This window comes from Stegostoma tigrinum, chromosome 20 (assembly GCF_030684315.1).
Source record: "Stegostoma tigrinum isolate sSteTig4 chromosome 20, sSteTig4.hap1, whole genome shotgun sequence".
Taxonomy (NCBI): domain Eukaryota; kingdom Metazoa; phylum Chordata; class Chondrichthyes; order Orectolobiformes; family Stegostomatidae; genus Stegostoma; species Stegostoma tigrinum.
Genome location: NC_081373.1, coordinates 12061818 through 12082938, shown reverse-complemented (window position 1 = coordinate 12082938; position 21121 = coordinate 12061818). Strand labels below are relative to the sequence as shown.

The following is a 21121-nucleotide window of genomic DNA, read 5'->3' as shown; positions in this document are numbered from 1 at the left end:
ACAACACAGTGTGGAGCTGGAGGAACACAGCAGGTCAGGCAGCATCAGAGCAGCAGGAAAAGTGATGTTTTGGGTTGGGACCTTTCTTGGATTTGTGTTGTTCACCCACACAGACACACCCTAGAAGCAGTGGGTATTGGAAAGATATCAAGAGCAAGGACCTTAGGATCAAAACTTGAAACTGCCATATCTTAGCTTATAGAGTCCAGCTGACATGCTTCTTCCCCGGCTTAGTCACTAAGGAAGTCCAATAGGTGGTTTGGGTGTGTCGGATACTTTATGCAGTTTCAGTCATTATAGAACATGCTTGCTTTAGAGTCAGCAAACTCATAGGTTCAAGTTCTACCCCAGAATTTAAACCCATAATCTTTGCTAATGCTCTCAGTACAGTAATGAGTGCTGCACAGTCAGAAATATACAGTATCTTTTGAAGAAATGCTACCTACTTAATTTCAACGTTCAATGCAGGAAATTCTCTGGCCTAAAAACACAGTTCCAAATTTGATTGAATGCTGTTATGCCTCTGTTTATTTGGCTGCTTTCAGTTGCTCATGGATACATTGATGTCATTATCGGGATGATGAAGTTGGTCAATGACTTTGTTTACACTTTTCCAAAAATTCAATGAATGAGTTTACTAGAAAAGAATTAAGCTGTGGAAAAATTGATTTGGGAAGCGAGTGAATAAGTGCCCCTTGACTGTGAGTCAGAGATGTTAGCTGGGATTTTGAGAGCAGTGCTTCTACACGAGAGCTATTTAAAGCAGATGTCGTTTTGCAGGGGGGCTTCCACACAATCTAGAACAACTTGGTTTCATTATGGTTAACCAGCTAGCATTCTTCCTCCCAACAATGTCTCCGGGGTGGGGTGGGGACGGGCGGAGCTTAAAAATGCAAACTTGGCACATTCTCATTAGTTAAACTGACCTAGAAATATTTAAATGACAATTTCATTCTTTCAGTTTTCTGGAAGAAAGGGGAAAGATGTTGGGCTAATAAGTGAGTGACTGCCTTTCTAAGTGTTTTGCAAGTTCCAATTCCCTGTTTAGATTAATGCGGAATTAATGAGCGAGACTGAGGCACTGTGGGGGAACATTGAAAAATTAAGGAGATAGCAAGGTGTATAGCTGGATGTACACAGCAGGCCAAGCAGCATCAGAGAAGCAGGAAGGCTGATGTTTCTGTAAGAAACTAACATTGCATTTGTATAGAGCACTACTTCACAGCCAATGGGCTAATGTTGGAAATCCAGCAGTCAATCTGCACAGTGCAAGTTCCCACCAAGAGCCTGCATAGCTCCTGATGGTTGCTTGGAAAAGACAGATGGGGGTCATTGGCTTCCTGCTTTGCCTGAAAATGACTGATGGGGGTATTAGCTTCTTGCTTTGCAGGCAAGGACCTGGAGGACCTGCTGGATGGGGTGGTACACAGACTGAATTTTCTCTTCTGACAGGACCAGCAGTGAAGGGCAAGGCAGCAGAACAGGCCAGCCTGAACCGAGGTTCTCAACTGGGGTAAAGCAGTCTCAGCATCTGGAGGAACACACAGCATTTTAGGAAGGACTTTCTCCTCCCTGCCAATGTAAATGCCAAAACTTACTGTTGCACTCTCTCTTTCTCTGTCTCAGTACCCAGTTCCTATGTAAGATTCATGCTCTACCATTCTGTTACACGCAATATCTTCCCTCACTCACTGTCACCTAGCCCAACCCCTGGTATCACTAACCCTGCATGCCCTCTGTGCTACCTACTCACTCGCTCGGGACATCTCCAACTGCACCAACAGTAACTGCGGCCCCATCCACTTTCATCTCCCTTAATGCCTGTCTCTCCAGGTGGAAAACACCCTCCAATGTAGCAGAGCAAAGTGGCACGCAGACTGACCCTGAATGCCCCAAGTGGCTGCCTGGCCATATAAAAAGCTCCTGCCTGATATCAAAGGTTGTCCTTGACTGTACTGAGACTACCTGAGTGAAGCTGGCTTGACTGAGGCCTGCTGGGGACCATGACAAGTTTACTTCTTTGGTGTCCGAGCCAAGACAGAAGTAATATGAATTTGGGGTGTAATCTGAACTATCAATATCCTTTCTCCCCGAGCACTCCACACCCCCAAGCAGAAATGCTGCCCATTCCATATTGTATGTCAGCTCTGATGAAGAGTCACCTAGACTTGAAACGTTAGTTTGCTCTTTCTCCGCAGAAGCTGTCTGACCTGCCGTAATTTTTTATTTTCGGTACAGATTCCAGCATTTGCAGTAATTTCCACCTACATGAGCCTGGTATTTCTGGCTGAGGGGGTGAAGTGCAAAAAGACAAGGCAATGCTTAGAATTGAGGTTTTCTCAGTGATTGGGTGCTACGAGAACAAGCATAGAGCCTGGAGATGGTGCCTGATCTAGTCAATGAGCCGGGTGCACTTCTGTGAGTTCACAGTGTCTTTGATGCAGTATTACAATGACAATTGCAGGCGTATCCCGAGGCACAGCAGTGAAGCGCGGAAGTGTACCGTGAGTGGATCAGAGATGTGCATGAAGGTCCTTAGGGGATGATACATGTTGGATGCCAGTGTTTGTGGCAGTGGAATGCGTGTGGTCAGTACCCATGGAGCATGCCCTGAGATGTTGGTGCCCGGTGTCCAATATGGAGGTCCTTCAGAGCACGCAGACAGCTGAAATCGCCAGAAACTGCTTTGGCTTTCAACCCGAGCGTTCTCAATGTCTAGCTTGTCATATCTGGTAAGCGAGAAAGCTAGATATTAATGGGGAGAGTTGAGCTGTTAGCAAGGTGTTTTAATGAAAACAATAAGCATCCTTAAATGGCAACATACCCCTGCCTGGTGAGAAACACGCCATGTGATGGAGTGAGATGCTCACAGCATCACAATCAGCCTTGCTGGACTTTTCATCCAGTTGCTTAGAAGCCTATAAGATTCCACCTGTTGACTTGCTGAGATGTTAAGCAAAATGCTCTTTGCCCTTTCATGGCACTGTTTCAATGAAGGGCAGGGAGGTTATTACTGGCATCTCATCCAATATCACTAAAATGTTTGATTATTTTACCTCATTGCTGCTCATAGAGGGTTACCATGTGCAAATGGTTGCCATGGCTCCAATATTAACGGTAGGTCCTGGCTTCAAAGATACATTATAGGCCATAGAATATTGTTAAGACATTACAAAGTTGATGAAAGGCAAATTCTTTCTAAGTAGGGGCACAAGACAGATTAATCAAATTAAACTAAAATTTAGAAGAAGGATTCTACTTTACAAATAATGAGCTGTGTGGTGTGAAAACAGAGTGGCAGAGGGAAGGAAAATCATCCTGAAGGAGGATGAAATACTCTTTGCTAACCTGATATGTTGAGTGTTCCACAAGGGAGAAAGCCCATTTGAGCCTGAATTGGGAAAAGAGCCTAATCAGATTAGAACAGTAAGAGTTGAAAAAAGTCTAGGGTATAGTGTTTAAGGTTTAAGATAATGATAAGGAATGAAGATAGTACAAAGACCAATGCAATAGATTAGAGATGGAAACAACTGTAAGGAATGAGGATGGAAGTTGGATAGATAGGCTGGTCAAAAACATGATGAAGTTGTTAGCAGTGGTTAATATTTAATGAATGGTTCAATAGAAATATATTCCACTAAAAAATAAGAACACACCGAACAGAAATGAAATGCCACAGATAAAGAATTGAGAAATGAATCTAAGGAAAAAATTAATTTAGAAATTGCATTACAATTGAAAGACATTTAAGGGAAAGTTATGCAAATACATAATGGTGGAAGAAATAGGAGAATGTATCGATGGAGTTAAATGAAGAACGGTGGCAGGAAGCTTTCGTGTAGCATAAAAACTAACATAGATCTGCCAGGCCAAGTGGCCTACTTCTGCTCTAAATTCCATTTAAAAGAAAGAACATTAAAAAGGAATACTCGGAAAGTTGTTGAAAATATAATTTGATAGATAAAGAGGAAATATGATATAAAATAATTTATAAAAAGACATGAAAAGATATTCTACAGGCACACACATCATAAAAGGTCAATTAGTAAGATTGTAAGACATTAAAAGTAGAAGTAGGCCATTCAGCCCATCAAGTCTGCTCCCCTTTCAATGAGATCATAGTTGATCTGATAGTTAAGGTGATAACAGGGCCATAAGACCAGAAGATAGAGGAACAGGATTAGGCCATTAGGCCCATTGAGTCTGTTTCACTACTTGATCAAGGCTAATATATTTCTCAACCCCACTCCCCTGCCTTTTCCCTGTAACCTTGGAACCCCTTACTAATCAAGAACTTATCTATTTCTGTCTTAAGCGCTCAATGACTTGGCCGTCACAGCCTTCTGTGGAAATTATTAACCACCCTCAGGCTGTAGAAAGTCTGCCTCACCTCAGTTCTAAAGGGTCGCCCCTTCACTCTGAGGCTGTGCCCTTGGGTCCTAGTCTCTTCTACGAGTGGAAATATCTTCTCCACATTCACTGTATTCGGACTTCGAAATATTCTGGAAGTTTTAAAGAGATCCCCCTCATCCTTTTAAGCTCCATTGAGTACATACTCAGATCCTCAACTGCTCCTTATATGACAAATCCTTCATCCCGCGATCATTTTTGTAGGCCTCCCCGGGCCTCCTCCAACTCTAGCACATTCTTCCTTTGATACAGCATCCAAAACTGCTCATAATATTCTTTACACAGTACATCTCTGCTCTTGTATTCTAACCCTCTTGAAATTAATGCTAAAATTTCATATGCCTTCCTAACTGCTAGCTGAAGCCACGTGTTAACCTTAAGAGAATCCTGAACTTGGACTCACAAGTCCCTTTGTGCCCCAGAATTCGAAAGCCTGTCCCTGTTTAGAAAATTGTCTACGCATCTATTCTTCCTACCAAAGTACATAACCTCACACTTTCTCATACTGTATTCTATCTGCCTCTTCTTTGCTGACTCTCCTAGCCTGTCCAAGTCTTTTTGCAGCCTCCCCGCTTCCTCAACCCTACCTGTCCCTCCAAGTATCTTTGTGTCATCTGCAAACCTAACACCAATGCCGTCAGTTCCTTCGTCCAGTTTGTTAATGTATAACATAAATAGTTGAAGTAACTGTGGGCTTGTAATGGGCGTTGGTGAGCAGTTTATCCTCATAAATAGAAACAATAGAGTCAAGGAAGGAAAGGGAAGAGCCAGAAATGGACCAGGTGCAAGTCTGTCTACAATTGCTCACAGAGCTGCTCAGTTTCTCTTGTATCCTCTGTGTTTGTTGGTGATTACACTGATTTTTTTTATAAATGAGGTTCGTGAGAAGCAAATGACAACAGAAAAAAAATGTAAACTAATGTTGCAAATTGTAAGGTAGCAAGACAAGAGATACCAGACAATTTAAAAGAGGCCAGATGTATTGAATCCTCAGATATTCAAGAAATCTTAAGAGTGGATACTCGAGAATCCCTACACTTTATAAACATTAAAAACCTAGCTACTCCTCATTCAACAAAGTGTGACTTTTTAAATGGTATTTAGACTGAGATGAATAGGACAAATTTTCATCAACTCAGTGATTTCTTCAACATTGTGCCATGTGTGAAGGAATTGCTGGATGCTGGAAGTGTCTTTTAGTTTCAAAGAAATAATGACAGTTAAGGTTGACAACTTTATATCATCATTATCACTGCAAAAATTCAGGCTAATATTTCAACATTTCATTAACATGAAACAGATGCTACATGACCTGCTGTATATCTCCAGTGTTCTATGTTTCAGGTTTCCAGCATCTGCTGTACATTTCCTTGGTTAATATATCCATACCCTCAGGCATTTTCTCTTAGCAATGATCTATGCTGTTCCTTTTTAAAGTGTCCTGAATCAGCAATCTTCCCTGGGGATATTGTCATTGTGTCCATTGAGCTATTGGGGATTTCGTTATTCTCTAATCTTGTAAATTCCTTACCTAGAGCTAATAGGAACTGCAGATGCTGGAGAATCTGCGACAACAGGGTGTAGAGCTGGATGAACACAACAGGCCAAGCAGTATCATAGGAGAAGGAAGGCTGTTTCGGGCCTAGACCCTTCTATGTTGTTTTTGAATTAGTAGCACATTGTTTTAGCTTAAACTGCTTGGTAATTTATAGTATATCGACAAATCTATCAGTTTATAAGCAAGGGAGATGTAAGCATTCCACTGAGTAAACAGATACTGTCTTGTTTATTGTTTTATTGGTTGATTGCAGATTGCAATGCAAGGTGATGTTATGCAGATATTTTTGTTGAGTAAGGGTATCACGAGATAAGGAATATAGGTAAATAAATTCTGCCATTGCTGCAACTGAATTGTGGAAAGGTTTGAGGAGCTGAATAAACTATGCCTGCTCTTAATGCTGGAATCAGAAAGAATTTGCCTGAATGCTTTCTCATGAAAATCTCGTTTCCTTTAAATAGTCGAAGGAACTTTAACTTTAAATGATAAAAAGATCAAGACCATCTGATTCTCTCATCATAGAAACCACATGATACAAAGACAACAGAGGTGTTGACTAATCACGGTGAACAATATGATGAGCCCACAGCGGATACAAACTGAGCAGTTGTCAGTTTTGGGAAACATAGATTCCTTTCCCTGCTCCATGCACCCCCCCAACCCCCACCTCTCCCCAAAGAAATTCAGAACTCACTTCTCATTTCACAATTACTACACACTTTAGCCCCACACAATTATTTGCTGAATAAAAAAATCTATTTTGCACTTGAACGCATTTTCTTTCAGTGCTTCCATTGTCTCCACCAGGGATCTTCTTCCATATTTTAGCACTTCACTCTCTGATTTTTCCAGAAGTTTATTTTAATTTGACCATATGCACTATTCTTCCAACAGGTACAAGGTGCAATTCAGCTGTGTGTTGGAATACTCCCCATTTGCCTGGATGGGTGCTCCTCCAATAACACTCAAGAAGCTTGATACCATCCAGGACAAAGCAGCCCCAGTTGATTGGCACCACATCCACAAGCATCCACTCCCTCCACCAGCTCAGTATTCACAGTGTGTACTATCTATAAGATACAGTGCAGAAATTCACCCAAGATCCTCAGACGGCACCTTTGAAACTCATGATCACTTCCATCTAGAAGGACAAGGGCAGCATGTACATGGGAACACCACCCCCTGCAAGTTCTGCTCTAAACTACTCACCATTCTGACTCGGAAATATATCGCCGTTCCTTTAGTATCACTGGGTTAAATTCCTGGAATTTCCCTCCTAAGGGAAACCTACAGCATGTGGGCTGCAGCGGTTCAAGAAGGCAGCTCACCACCACCTTCTCAAGGGCAACTAGGGATGGGCAATAAATGCTGGTGAACTGAAAGTAGAGCTTCCTTGACAGTATCCCAATCAAACTTCCCTGGAGCATAGGGTTAGAGTAAAGCTCTCTCTACTCCTTAAAATGGAAAGAAAAGCTACCTCTACACCATCCCCATCAAAGCTCCCAGCAGACGTACAGCATGGGGTTAGATAATGAGTAAAATTTACTCTATACTGTCCCTGTCAAATACTCCCAGGACAGGGGCAGCGTAGGGTTAGATACAGAGTAAAGCTCACTCTATTCTTTAAAATTGAAAGTCAAGCTTTCCCTCCACTTTCCCCAACAAACATTCCAGGGATAGGGACAGCACAGAGTTAGTTATAGGGTAAAGTTCTTTCCATACTTTTAAAGTTAAAGTAGAGTTCCTCTACTCTTTTAAACTGAAAGTAAACTCTATAATATTCCCATAAAACAGTCCCAGACTAGTGATGGCATGAGGTAAGATACAGAATACAGCTACCTCTACTCTATTTAAACTGAATGTAATGCACCTTAACGTGGTTCCCATCAAACATTCCCAGGACAGGGACAGCACAGGGTTGGATATAGAGTAAAGCTCCATCTACACTGTCCCCATCAAACACTCTGAGGACATGGACAGCACAGGGTTAGATACAGAATAAAGCCTCCTACTGAAAGTAAAGATCACTCCACATTGTCCCCATCAAACACTCCCAGGACAGAGTCAGTACTGGGTTAGATACAGAGTAAAGCTACCCCGGCAATGTCCTCATCAAAATCTTCAGGGCAGGTACACCATGGGGTTAGATAGAGAGCAAAGCTCCATCTACCCTTTTAACTAAAAGTAAAACTCTTTCTATTCTTCTAAGTTAAAATTAAAGCTCTCTCAGAAGAACAAAGCAAGGGTATGAGCTTGATCTAGCATATTAGGTTAAAGATAATCCCAAGAGGTTCTATAGCCATACTAAAAGCGTGGCTAGGGAGAGAATAGGTCCCTTTAAAGATTAGCATGGCCATGCTTACGGAGGAGACAATCGTGGGTGCTAAGGAAATAAGGGATTCAAGTGGGGATGTTTTGGACTGTTTACACGTTACCAAAGAGGACGTGTTTGCTGCCTCAAAGTGCATTAAGTTGGATGAATCCCCTGGGGCAGATCAAGTCTTTCCTCAGACATTGTGGGAGGCTTTGGAAGAAATTACAGAGGCCCTTGCAGAGATTTTTGCTTTGTCTTTAGCCACTGGTGAAGTTCTGGAAATCTGGAGGGTGGCTAATGTTGTTCCATTGTTTAAGAAAGATAGTAAAGACAAGTTGTTGGAGAGGATACTGAGAGACAGGATCTATCAACATTTGAAATAGTCAAAATCTGATTAGGAGTAGTCAGCATGGATTTGTGTGCTGGAAGTCATGTCTGACAAATCTTTTAGACTTTCTCAAAGAGGTAACAAAGTGGATAGATGAGAGTAGGGCAGTGAATGTTGTCTAGATGGACTTTAGTAAGGCCTTTGATAAGGTCCTGTACAGCAGGCTAGTCATGAAGGTTAGGTCACATTGGATCCAGGGAAAACAAGCTAATTGGATTCAAAATTGGCTCAATTGTAGGAAGCAGAGGGTGTTGGTTGAAGATTCTTTCTCAGACTGGAGGCCTTTGACTAGTAGTATACCACAGGGGTCAGTGCTGGGACCTTCGTTATTTTTTATTTACATAAATGATTCGGATGTGAATGTATAAGGCATGATTAGTAAGTTTGCGGATGATACCAAATTAGGAGATATTGTTGATAGCAAGGAAGGTCATCAAAAATTACAGAGGGATCTTGATCAGATGGGGAAGTGGGCTGAGGATTGGCAAATGCAGTTCAATATAGATAAGTGTGTATTTACTATGTACTCAATGCCTTGACCAATTAAGGCCAGCATACTAAAGGCCTTCTTCACCATCCTGTTTAACTGTGACACCGCTTTCAATGAACTATGTACCTGTACTCCTAGGTTCCTCTGTCCACAGCAGTCCTCAGGACCGTGCCATTTATTGTGTAAGTCCTACTTTGAAAGTTTGACTTTCCAGGTACTAATGAGTGTTGTGGAACATTGGAACCTAGGAGTACAGGTACATAGTTCATTGAAAGTGGTGTCACAGCTAGACAGGATGGTGAAGAAGGCCTTTAGCATGCTGGCCTTCATTGGTCAAGGCATTGAGTATAGGAGTTGGGATGTTATGTTACAGTTGTATAGGTCGTTGGTGAGGCTGCACCTGGAGTATTATTTACAGTTTTGGTCCCCCTGTTACAGGAAAGACAGTTAAACTGGAAAGTATGCAAAGAAGATTTATGAAGATGTTGCCAGGACTAGTGGGCCTGAGTTATAGGGAGAAGTTGGCCAGGATAGGACTTTATTTCTTGGAACACAAGAGAATGAGTGATGACCTTATTGAAGTGTGTAAAATACTGAGGGGCACAGGTAGGATGAATGCATATAGTCTTTTTCCCAGGGATGGGGAATTGAAAACTAGACATTTAAGGTGAAAGGGCTAAAATTTAAGAAGGACCAGAGGGGCAACTTCTTCACACAGAGAGTGGTGCGTATATCCAATGGTCTGCCAGAGAAAGTGAGTGAGGCAGGTACATGAGCAACATTTAAACAACATTTGGATAGGTACATGGATGGGAAGGGTTTAGAGAGATAAGGGCCAAATGCAAGCAATTGGAGTGAGCACCATGGTCAGCATGGAGCAGTTTGGGCCGAAGGGCCTGTTTCCATGTAGTATTACTCTATGACTCTCAGAACTGTCCCCATCAAACACTCCCAGCGCAGGTACAGAATGGTGTTATATAAAGAATAAAGCTCCATCTACACTGTCCTCATCAAGTACTCCCAGGAAAGGTTCATCTTAAGGTTAGAAACAGAATCCACTGTACACTGAGTCCAACAAACGCTGCCAGAACAGATAGAGCATGGTTTTAAATAAGGAATAAAGCTGCCTCTATACGTACACTTCTTTACACAGAGGGTGGTGGGCACCTGGAACACGTTGCCAGCGGAGATAGTAGACGCAGACACATTAGCGTCTTTTAAGATATATTTGGACAGGTACATGGATGGGCAGGGAGCAAATGGACACAGACCGTTAGAAAATAGATGACAGGTTAGACAGAGGATCTTGATCGGCGCAGGCTTGGAGGGCCGAAGGGCCTGTTCCTGTGCTGTAGGTTTCTTTGTTCTTTGTTCTTTGCACTGCTAGGACAGATAAAAGCCGAAAGAACTGCGGATGCTGTAAATCAGGAACAAAAACAAAGTCGCTGGAAAAGTTCAGAGATAATAGGAACTGTAGATGCTGGAGAATCCAAGATAACAAAGTGTGGAGCTGGATAAACACAGCAGGCCAAGCAGGCCTGATGAAGGGCCTAGGCCCAAAACGTCAGCTTTTGTTCTCCTAAGATGCTGCTTGGCCTGCTGTGTTCATCCAGCTCCACACTTTGTAATGCTGGAAAAGTTCAGCAGGTCTGGCAGCATCTGTGAAGGAAGAAAAACACAGTTAATGTTTTGGATCCAGTGACCTTTTCTCAGACTGATGGTGGCAGGGGAAAAGGTCAGTTTATATTTAGAAAATAGGGAGGTGGGTGGGGTAGGGAGTAAATGATAGGATACACCCCAAAGAGAGAGTAAGATGAAGGTTGCACAGACAAAAGAGTTGTTAAAGATCAGGCTGGGAGGGTGAATAGTTTTTAATGGGACTGTTGGTGACTAACAATAGGAGGTGTGTAATCACGGGCTATGTGGTAACAAGGCCTGGTGTGTGGGGTGGGCTGGGACATGGGAGAGTTTAGGCCCTAAAATTATTGAACTCAATATTGAGTCCGGAGGGCTGTAGGGTCGCAAAATGGAAAATGAGGTGTTGTTCCTCCAGTTTGTGTTGGACTTTGCTGGAACACCTCAGCAAGCCAGAGACAGAGATGTTGGCCAGGGAGCAAGGTGGTCCATTAAAGTGGCGGGTAACAGGTAGTTCAGGGTCTTTTCTGCGAGCAGAACGTAGATGTTCTGCAAAGCAGTCGCCAAGTTTCCCCAGTGTAGAGGAGACCACATGATGAGCAGCGAATGCAGTAGACTAGATTCTGAGAAGTGCAGGTGAAGTGTTGCTTCACCTGGAAGGTATGTTTGGGCCCTTGGATACTGGGGAGGGAGGAGGCAAATAGGCAGGTGTTGCACGTTTGCCGGTTACAGGGGAAGGTGCCGTGGACTGTGGGGAGGTGTTTGGGGGGGTTAAGTGTGGACCAGGTTGTCCCGGGGGAACGGTCCCTGTGGAAGGCGGACAAGTGAGGGGAGGGGAATATGTGTCTGGTGGTGGCATCCTGCTGGAGGTGGCGGAAATGGCATCTGATGATCTTCTGGATGTGGACGCTGGTGGGATGGTAAGTGAGGGTAAGGGGAACCCTATTGCTATTGTCGGAGGGAAGAGAACGGGTGAGAGCGGAAGCGTGGGAGATGGTTCAGACCTCGTTGAGGGCCCTGTCGACAACAGAGCTGGGGAATCCTCGGTTGAGGAAGAAGGTGGACATTTCGGAGGCTCCCTTGTCGAAGTTGACCTCATCTGAACATATGAGATGGAGACAGAGACGGAGGAACTGAGAGAATGGGATGGAGTCATTACAGGAAGTGGGGCATGAGGATGTATTGTCCAGATAGCTGTGGGAGTCAGTGGGTTTGTAATGGATATTAGTGGCCAGTTTATCCCCAGAAATGGAAACAGAAATGTTGAGGAAGGGAAGGGAGGAGTCAGTGATAGGCCAGATGAAAGTGAGGGCAAGGTGGAAACTGGAGGCGAAATTGATCAAGTTTTCCAATTCCAGATGAGAGAGGGAAGCAGCACTGATGATATCATTGATGTATCAGAGAAAGAGTTATGGGTGGGGGCCGAAATAGTTTCTGGAACGAGGAATGTTCCACGTACCCCATGAAGAGACAGGCATAACTCGGGCCCAAGCAGGTACCCATGGCAACCCCTCTTACCTGAAGAAATGAGAGGAATTGAACGAGAAGTTGTTGAGGGTGAGGACAAGCTTAGCCAAGCAAAGGAGGATGGTGCTGGGTCGGGATGGTTCAGATCTTTGCTCCAGGAAGAAGCAGAGAACCCTAACACCCTCCTGGTGGGGAATGGATGTGTAAAAGGATTGCACATCCATAGTAAAGAGGAGGTGGCTGGAACCTGTAAACTGGAAGTTTTGAAACCGTAACAAAGTAAGAGGTCAGGCATCAGTTCTGAGGAAGGGTCGCTGGATCTGAAACGTTAATTCTGTTTGTTCATTCACAGATGCTGCCAGACCTGCTGACCTTTTCCAGCAACTTTGTTTTTGTCACTGCTAGGACAGGATGGGCACAGGGTTAGATGCAGAGTAAGACTGTCTCTACACTGACCCCGGCAAACACCTCGGACAGGGGCTGACCAAAGGTTTCTATGTGCTGCGCTGTTGGAGTGTGAGTTTTCAGAGGAGCTGTTAACCTGAGGCACCTTATACATAGAACATAGAACATAGAACAATGCAGCGCAGAACAGGCCCTTCGGCCCTTGATGTTGCGCTGCCCTGAGAACTAATCTAAGCCCCTCTCCCTATACTATCAAACATCACCCATATGCTTATCCAAGGAGTGTTTAAATGCCCCTAAAGCAAATGCAAAAGATTCCATGATACTATTTTGAGGAAATATCTTAGCTAACATTGGATGATAAAATTAATTTATTATTCATCAGCTTTTAATGTTTAAGCGGATTTTCTATTTCCTCTGAGCCATGCCATAAAAATAAATTATCTGGTCTTTATGAGATTGCTGTTTGTGAATACTTGGCTTGTGTGAATTGTCTGCGGTGTTTTCAGCAACACAACATTGTGTACTTCACAAGTACATCATAGACTGTTCCATCATTGTTGGAACACAACATAGGGCCATTCAGTCCAATTGATCTATGCTGGCAGTTCTACTCTACATGATCTTCCTCCCTCCTTATTTCATCTTATCCTATTGGTGTAATCATAGAGTCCCTACAGTGTGGAAACAAGCCATTTGGCTCAACAAGTCCACACTGACCCTCTGGAAGGCAACACACGCAGAGCCACCCCTCACCCAATATTTCCTATAGCGAACACATACAACCTTGGCCAATGGGGCTATTTAGCACGGCCAATCCATGTAACCTGCACATCTTTGGACTGTGGGAGGAAACTAGAGCACCAGGAGGAAACCCACACAGACACAGGGAGAATGAATTTTTCATTCCTTTCTCCCTCTTATGTTGAACTGGTTTCTCCTTAAATGCACCAATGTAATTCATCTTATCTACTACTTGTGATAAGTAATCCTCATTTTCACCACTGTCTCAGTAAGGAAATATTCCTGATGTCTTATTTGGATTTATTGCCATCTTATTGTTTAGTCATAAAATAAAACACTTTGGGATGTCCAGGGGAAGTGGAAGTTGTTCTAGAAATGCAATCTTTATTTCTTCTCTCATTTAAGTATTCTTTGAAACACTCCCTGATGCATTGTGCTGTTTCTGAAAAATGTGTGGCTTAGCCCAGGGACATTTCTATACCAGTCATTCTTATATTTTAGAAGTGAGATAATTGAATGCCTTTCCAATAGTTTCAATCCATGCTCAATTACAGCTAGTATTGTGCCGACACCTCAAAGGTCAGACAAGGCCCAAACTCAGTTCTGCTTTGAATCCTCAGAATGGCAACAACAAGAAACTTTCAAGATATCAGTAAGCTGACTCTATTGCTGGTCATTGTGATTAAAGTTTAGAACGGTAACCCTTTGGACAATAAAGAGCAAGAACTTTCTTTCATGTGGTACCTTTAACATTTTAGATTATTGCAAGTAATGATATTAAAAAGTTGGCATTTTTGATGGATGATCAAATGAAAATTAGGCAGATGATCAAAGGTTTGACCAAGGTGCCAAATTTTTAAAGGAGCATTTTAAAGGAAATGGAGAGCAGTTTGAGGAGGGATTTCCAGAGCTTAGAGTATTGGAAGCTAACGCTCCAGCCAATAAAACTAGACCAACTAATTTCAGGATTGCACAAGAAGCTAACATTAAATGAGTGCAAACTCTTGCAGAGGGGAGTAGAGATGGACGAGGCTACAGAGATTTCAAATAAGGATGAGAACCAGTGATTAATGAGCTCAGCAGTGCTGAGTAAACATGTTGTTGGGGTAACTGGACAGATGGAGGATGTTTTTATGCTGCACTTGTCCTATGGTATTGTATTGAATTAAAATCCTGGTCTACTGATCTTTCCACACACTTTTCTTCACCCTTGCATCTGTCCTTGAATCCTCTGACTATACATATGACCCTCCAACCCACCAGCAATTTAGATTTCACTATTCTATTTGTAAAACTTTTCTCACAACTCATTCCTCTGAGCCCAGACAGAGCGAAGACAGCAATGTATGTAATGGTAATGTAAATGGACTAATCAGCCAGAAGCCCTTGTCAATGCTCTGAGGTCTTGTTCAAATCCCACCGTGAAATTTGCATTTGACTATTTAATAACACAGCTGCCTCATGTGTTGAAACATTTACTGTTGTAGATCAAGATGTAAAATTGAGCAACAAGAACAGAAGTTGCTGGAAAAGCTCAGCACACCTGGCAGCATCTGTGAAGAAAACAAAATCAGAGTTAACGTTTTGGGTCTGGTGACCCTTCCTCAGAAGGACTCCCAGAAGTTCTGAGGAAGGGTCACCGAACCCGAAATGTTAATTCTGATTTTTTTCTTCACAGATACTGCCAGACCCACTGAGCTTTTCCAGCAACTTCTGTTCTTGTTCCTGATTTACAGCATCCATGATTCAGTGTAATTGAGCAAATGCAGCATTACTTTGCAGATCTCCCTGTCTTCCTGTTGTAGGGGATGGTGAGTGCACGAAGGTGGGTTTAATGATTTGAGTGACTTGCTTGTGATCTTTCTGTTGGATTCTGTAGCATTTTGGGCATTCTGCATGTACATGTTTTTTGTGTTAAGATACATAATCAAAACCTAGAGCAACATGATGGCCCAGTGGTTAGCATCGGTGCCGCACAGCGCCAGGGACCTGGGTCCGATCCCCACTTTGGGTGACAGTCTCTCTGGGGTTTGTGCATGCTCCCTGTGCCTGCATGGGTTTCCTCCGAGTATGCTGGTTTTCCCCTGCAGTCCAAAGATATGCAGGCTATCCCGTGGATTATCCATGGGAAATGCAAGGTAACAGGAATAGTGGGGGCCAGTAGTGGTCTGGATGGAATGGTCTCCGGAGGCCATTACACTGAATGGCCTGCTTCCACATTGTAGTGATTCTGTGATTCTGAGTAAAAATCTGGGGTTGAAATTAAGTTTCAGTAATGACAATGAAAAATGATCATTGTTACAAAGTATCGCTTCTGAGTCCTTCACAGGTACCTATATAAAAATACTTACAGCAAGTTGCATAAGGAGACATCAGGCTCACTGGTCTATAGTTCCCTGGCTTTTACTTACTACCTTTCTTAAATGATGGCACTACATTAGCCACTCTCCTGCCTGCTAGCAATTACATCCCTAGCTTCCCACGAAGTTCTGGGATACACCTGACCAGGTCCTGGGATTTTATCCAGCTTTATGCATTTTAAGATGTCCAGCACCTCCTCCTCAAGCTATCACTGTTTATTCTTCCAGGTTCTCTAGCTTCCATATCGTTATTCACCGTAAAAACTGATGCAAAATACATGTTTAGTATCTTACCCATCTCCGACAGTTTCAAACGTACACTCTCTTGTGGATCTTTAAAGAACCCTGTTCTCTCCCTAGTTGTTCTTTTGCCCTTAATATGTTTGTAGAATCTCTTTGATTCTCCCTAATCATATTTTCCAAATCTATTTCACATACCCTTTTTGCCCTCCTGATTTCCCTCTTGATTATACTCCCCAAGGGATTCATTTGAATCCAGCTCTCTATACCTGTCACATGCCTCCTCCTTTTTCTTGCCCAGATCCTCAGTTTCTCTAATCATCCAGCATTCTAGCACTGCTGCCTCACAGCGCCAAGGACCCAGGTTCAATTCCAGCCTCAGGCAACAGTTTGTGTGTCAGTAAATTCTTCCTGTGTCTGTGTGGGTTTCCTCTGGGTGCTCTGGTTTCCTCCCATGATCCAAAGATGTGCAGATTAAGTGGATTGGCCATGGTAAATTGCCCCACACTTTCCTGGGATGTGCAGTTTAGACAGGTTAGCTATGTGAAATGTGGAGGTGAGTCTGGATGGGATGCTTTTTGGAGGGTTGGTGTGGACTTGATCCTTCTTCCACCAGCCAGCCTTGTCCTTCACACTAATAGGAACATATTGCCTCTGGATTCCTGTTATCTCATTTTTGAGGGCTTGCCATTTTCCAACTACCCCTTAGCTATCGATAGCCTTTCCTAAACAACTTTTTAAAGTTTTTGTCTACTGCCATCAAAATTGGTTTTACTCCAGTTTAGAATTAGTTTTTAGACTGGGTCTATCCTTTTTCATTTTTAAACTAATAGATTTAAGATCACTGGCCCCAAAGTGCTCCCCCACTGACACCTCATTCACTTGCCCTGCCTTATTTTCAAAGGGAGGGTCAAGTTTTGTTCCTTCTGCAGTAGGGTCATCTACATATTGAATAAGAAAATTTTATTATACACACCTAGCAAATTACCCTCCGTCCAAGCACTTAACACTGTGGCTGTCACAGTCTATGTCTGGAAAGTTAGAATCCCCTACCATTACAATCCTATTATTCTTAGAGATAACTGAGATCTCCGAACAAATTTGCTTCTAATTTTCCTGCTGACTATTGGGGGCCCTATAGTACATCCTAATAAGGTGATTATCCTTTTCTTATTCCTCAGTTCTACCCAAATATTTCACAGGATGTAATCCTAGGAATATCCTCCCTAACTAAGGCTTTAATGTTATCTCTGACCAAAAATGCCACTCCCTCTCCTCTCTTGTCGTCTTTCTATCCTGTTCCTTGATGCTGGAGTCACAGGTAGATGGGTTAATGAAAGAAGTTATTTGGTACGCTGGGCTCTATTAATCAGTGTGTCGAATATAGGAGTTTGGACGTCATGTTGCAGCTGTATACTTTTGGAATACCATGTTCAGTTCTGATTTCCCTGCTATAGTAAAGATGTTGTTAAACATCAAAGGATGTTGAAAAGAGTTACAGGGATGTTGCTGGAGCTGGAGGGTTTGAGCTAGAGGGAGAGGATGAATAGACTGGACCTAAGGAGTTACCTTATAGAAGTTTATAAAATTATGATTTAAGGGGCATGGATAGGGTGAATATCCAAGGTATTTTTCCCAGGGTAGGAGAGTCCAAAACTAGAGGACATGGGTTTAAGGTGAGATGGGAAAGATAGAAAAGCCACCTAAGAGTGAACTTTTTCATGCAGAAGGTGGTCAATGTATGGAATGAGCTGCCAGAGGAAGTGGTGGAGACTGGTACAACATTTAAAAGGCATTTGGGTGGGTACATGAACAGGAAGGGTTTAGTGGGATATAGGCCAAATGCTGGAATGATACCTGGACTTGAGAGGTTAAGTTACAAAGGGAGATTATACAAATTAGGGATAGTAAGAACTGCAGATGCTGGAGTCACAGGTAACACAGTGTGGAGCTGGATGAACACAGTAGGCCAGGCAGCATCAGAGGAGCAGGAAAGTTGACATTTTGAGTTGGGACCCTTCTTCAGAAAAATTCTGAAGGGTCCTGAACCTTCCCACCAAATTAGGGGTTGTTTTCTGTAGAATTTAGAAGGTTATGGGGTGATTTGATCAGTCTTCAAGACAATAACAGGAAAAGACGGAATAGATAAACTATTTCTCCTGGTTGGATGCTCTGGAAACTGAGGCATAGTCTAAACATCAGGGCCAGACCATTCAGGAGCGATGTCAGGAAGCACTTCTATGCACAAAGGGTTAGGAATACTCTTTCACCAGCTGCACTTGATGCTAGATCAGTTGTTAATTTTAAACCTGAGATGGATACATTCTTGTAAAACAAAGGTATTCAAGTAACAAAAATTGTTGGAGGAGCTCAGCAGGATTGACAGCATTGGAGAGAAAGCAGAATTAATGTTTCCAGTGCAGTGATCCTCCTCCAGAACTTTAGTTTTTGGTTCAGATTTCCATCATCTGCAGTTCTTTGTTATATTTTAAGATATTAAAGGGATGTGGCCCAAAGGTAGGTCGGTCATTGATCAACCAGGATCTCATTGAATGGTGGAAACACAAACAATGGGCTTAATGTCCTCACAAATAATAGGAACTACAGATGCTGGAGAATCCGAGATAACAAAGTGTGCAGCTGGATGAACACAGCAGGCCAAGAGGCATCTTAGGAACACAAAAAGCTGACATTTCGGGCCTAGACCCTTCATCAGCTTTTCTGAAGTGTCTAGGCCCAAAATGTCAGCTTTTGTGCTCCTAAGATGCGGCTTGGCCTGCTGTGTTCATCCAGCCCCACACTTTATTATCTCGGTTTAATATCCGCCTCTTGTTTGGACGAGGATGTTTTTCAAAATTGTTAGGTTTTAGATAGGTCTTGGTCTGACACTGGTGACAGCAGTGTAGATGACTATTAAACTGTTCTGAAAGGTCTTACCAAAGGCACCCAGATCCAATGAATCAGTTTTTTTAAGAAATGTAATGGTACAGTGGGGGAAATAAATGGGATCCGACCCTAACCGAGTGGGTTCTCCCAACAGCTTGGTCCAACCCTCACAGTTCGTGAATTTTCTACTCAATGGCAGGCAGAATGGTTAAGTCTGGTCATCATGTGAAACCAACCCCAGGCTTGGTTACCCCTGCACCTTTCCAGCAAGAGTGGCCATTCAACCCCCTCCCCACCTGTGCTTCTCGCAGCAGGGTGTGAAATGGGAATATTGAAAAACTTTCCTTTTTCGATCACAACCCTCAGGGATGACACGTTTTGAGAAAATGTTCAGAGGGATGCAGAATTCACCCTAAATCTTCACGACGGTAAAATAAAAGCCACACAAGATTTGTTGCACTTTTTCTGACAAATTTATTGAAATGCAGAAAACATATAACGGAACAAAATTGGTCATCCAAAAGATTTTTTTTAGTGTTTCGAATTTAAATAATAAAAAAATTACAAAGGCAGGACAGACGTTTCGTATTCGAAACGAAATATATTAATGCAAATGCAGACGAATCATCTCCCCAGCAAGTTGCAGTCATTGATTTTATTTCGTGCAAATTAATGACGAGGAACTCCGCAGCAGCCTCCATAAACAACAATCCCAGTTTTACAGCAGTTTTCTGAAGGATTTCTTAGCACTAAGTCTTTTTCGCTTAATCTTGCTCCTTCGCGATCGCTCCACGCTGCCGTTGGATTCGTATTCAGAACACTTTCCTCCATCCTTGATACTGGGAGAACATGGATGAGAATGTTTATATATAAAACATTGCAGAAACAAACACGAAAAGTGTTTAAAAAAAGCCAAAGCGATGCAAATGCGTTGGGGGGAAAATTGAGGTAGTTTTTTTTAAAATAAAAAGCACAGGTTTTCCCCAGTTTCTTTTTTCTTTTAAAAATAGTGCAAATAATTACCGCAGTCTGTTAAAGGCTTTCATCCAGAGCAGCCCCAAGAATTGTGCTCCAGTTTTGTGGTGCTGGAAAAAGAGCTGCGTCTTCCTGGATTTGAGCTCCATCAGAGCCTGTGCAATGTCCTGGTCCCCGTGCTTCTCCTTCTCCCAGATGATCCTTGCCCGCTCCTCGGCGTTCTCGTCCCCGCTCTTCCGGAACAGCGCTTGCATCTGCCCCAGGTCCACGTCCTGGAAGATGTTGGCCGAGGCTTTCTTGCGGGACTTGCGGACCCACCTGCTGCTGCCGTACCAAGCCGGGCAGACGGGGCACGGAGCGGTATAAGGCTCCATCCGGCAAGCCAGCTGGTCGCCACCGGTGAATATGCGAGCTCCAACCGCCCGTGCCCTGCCCTTACTCCGATCCGATCCGCTCGGAGCTGCTTCTAGCCGGTCTACTTTTTATACCCTGGGGGGGTGTGCGCGCTGTTGGCGCGGGGGGAGGGGAGTAGCCACACCCCGGGACAGAGTGTAACACCCAGATGATTGACAGTGGGGTCGCGGTGAGTGACGGCCACTTTCACCAATCAGCTGTGAGGCCCATTGTCACCTCGCGGCTGATGGACGTCAGTCAAAGCCAATGGAAGAACGCAGATCTCCGTCAACGTGGTGGGGGCGGGGTCGCCTGTCAATCAAACTTCTGGGACGGTGGATGATGTAACCCCGAGACTCAAGTCCCTGTTTTTGGCACAGATGAAAGGGAAAGCCTATCTGGTTTGAGCTGGATCTTTGCAACGATGATTTGCAGTGACTATTGACAATTGCTACAATAGGGAACTTTTGCTTCGTATTTTATGAGCAACGATCGGCTCCTGAACAGCAAATTCATTCATCACCATTTCATGGTCGTTGCATTTGTTTTAAACAATCCCTGAATGAAATTTTGTCTTTTTAAGAGATTTAGGAAGACATTTAAAAGATATTTAGATGAGTACGTGAATAAGAAGTGTTTGGAGGAATATGGACTAAGCGCAGGCATGAACTGATTGGACAGAAGGGTCTGTTTCCATGCTGTATGACAGTGACACTAAATAAATAGGAACAAGGGTAGGTCATGCAGCCCCTTGAGCCTATTCTGCAATTCAATGAGATCACGGCTGATCAGTGGTCTAAAGCCATGTACCTGCCTCTGGACAATATCCCGTAATATCTTTGCTTGACAACAAGTT

At 43.2% G+C, this 21121-nt stretch overlaps 1 protein-coding gene across 1 annotated transcript; it reads right to left on the bottom strand.

Annotated features, from left to right (window-relative positions):
- Nucleotides 1-19347: 19347 nt before the first annotated feature.
- Nucleotides 19348-20347, bottom strand: avpi1 (arginine vasopressin induced 1). Its single transcript, XM_048551192.2, has 2 exons — nucleotides 19921-20347; nucleotides 19348-19736 (listed from the first exon to the last, which is right to left on the bottom strand). Exons 1-2 carry the CDS (start codon nucleotides 20244-20246, stop codon nucleotides 19616-19618), a joined length of 447 nt encoding a protein of 148 aa, XP_048407149.1. The 5' UTR covers nucleotides 20247-20347; the 3' UTR covers nucleotides 19348-19615.
- Nucleotides 20348-21121: the final 774 nt, after the last annotated feature.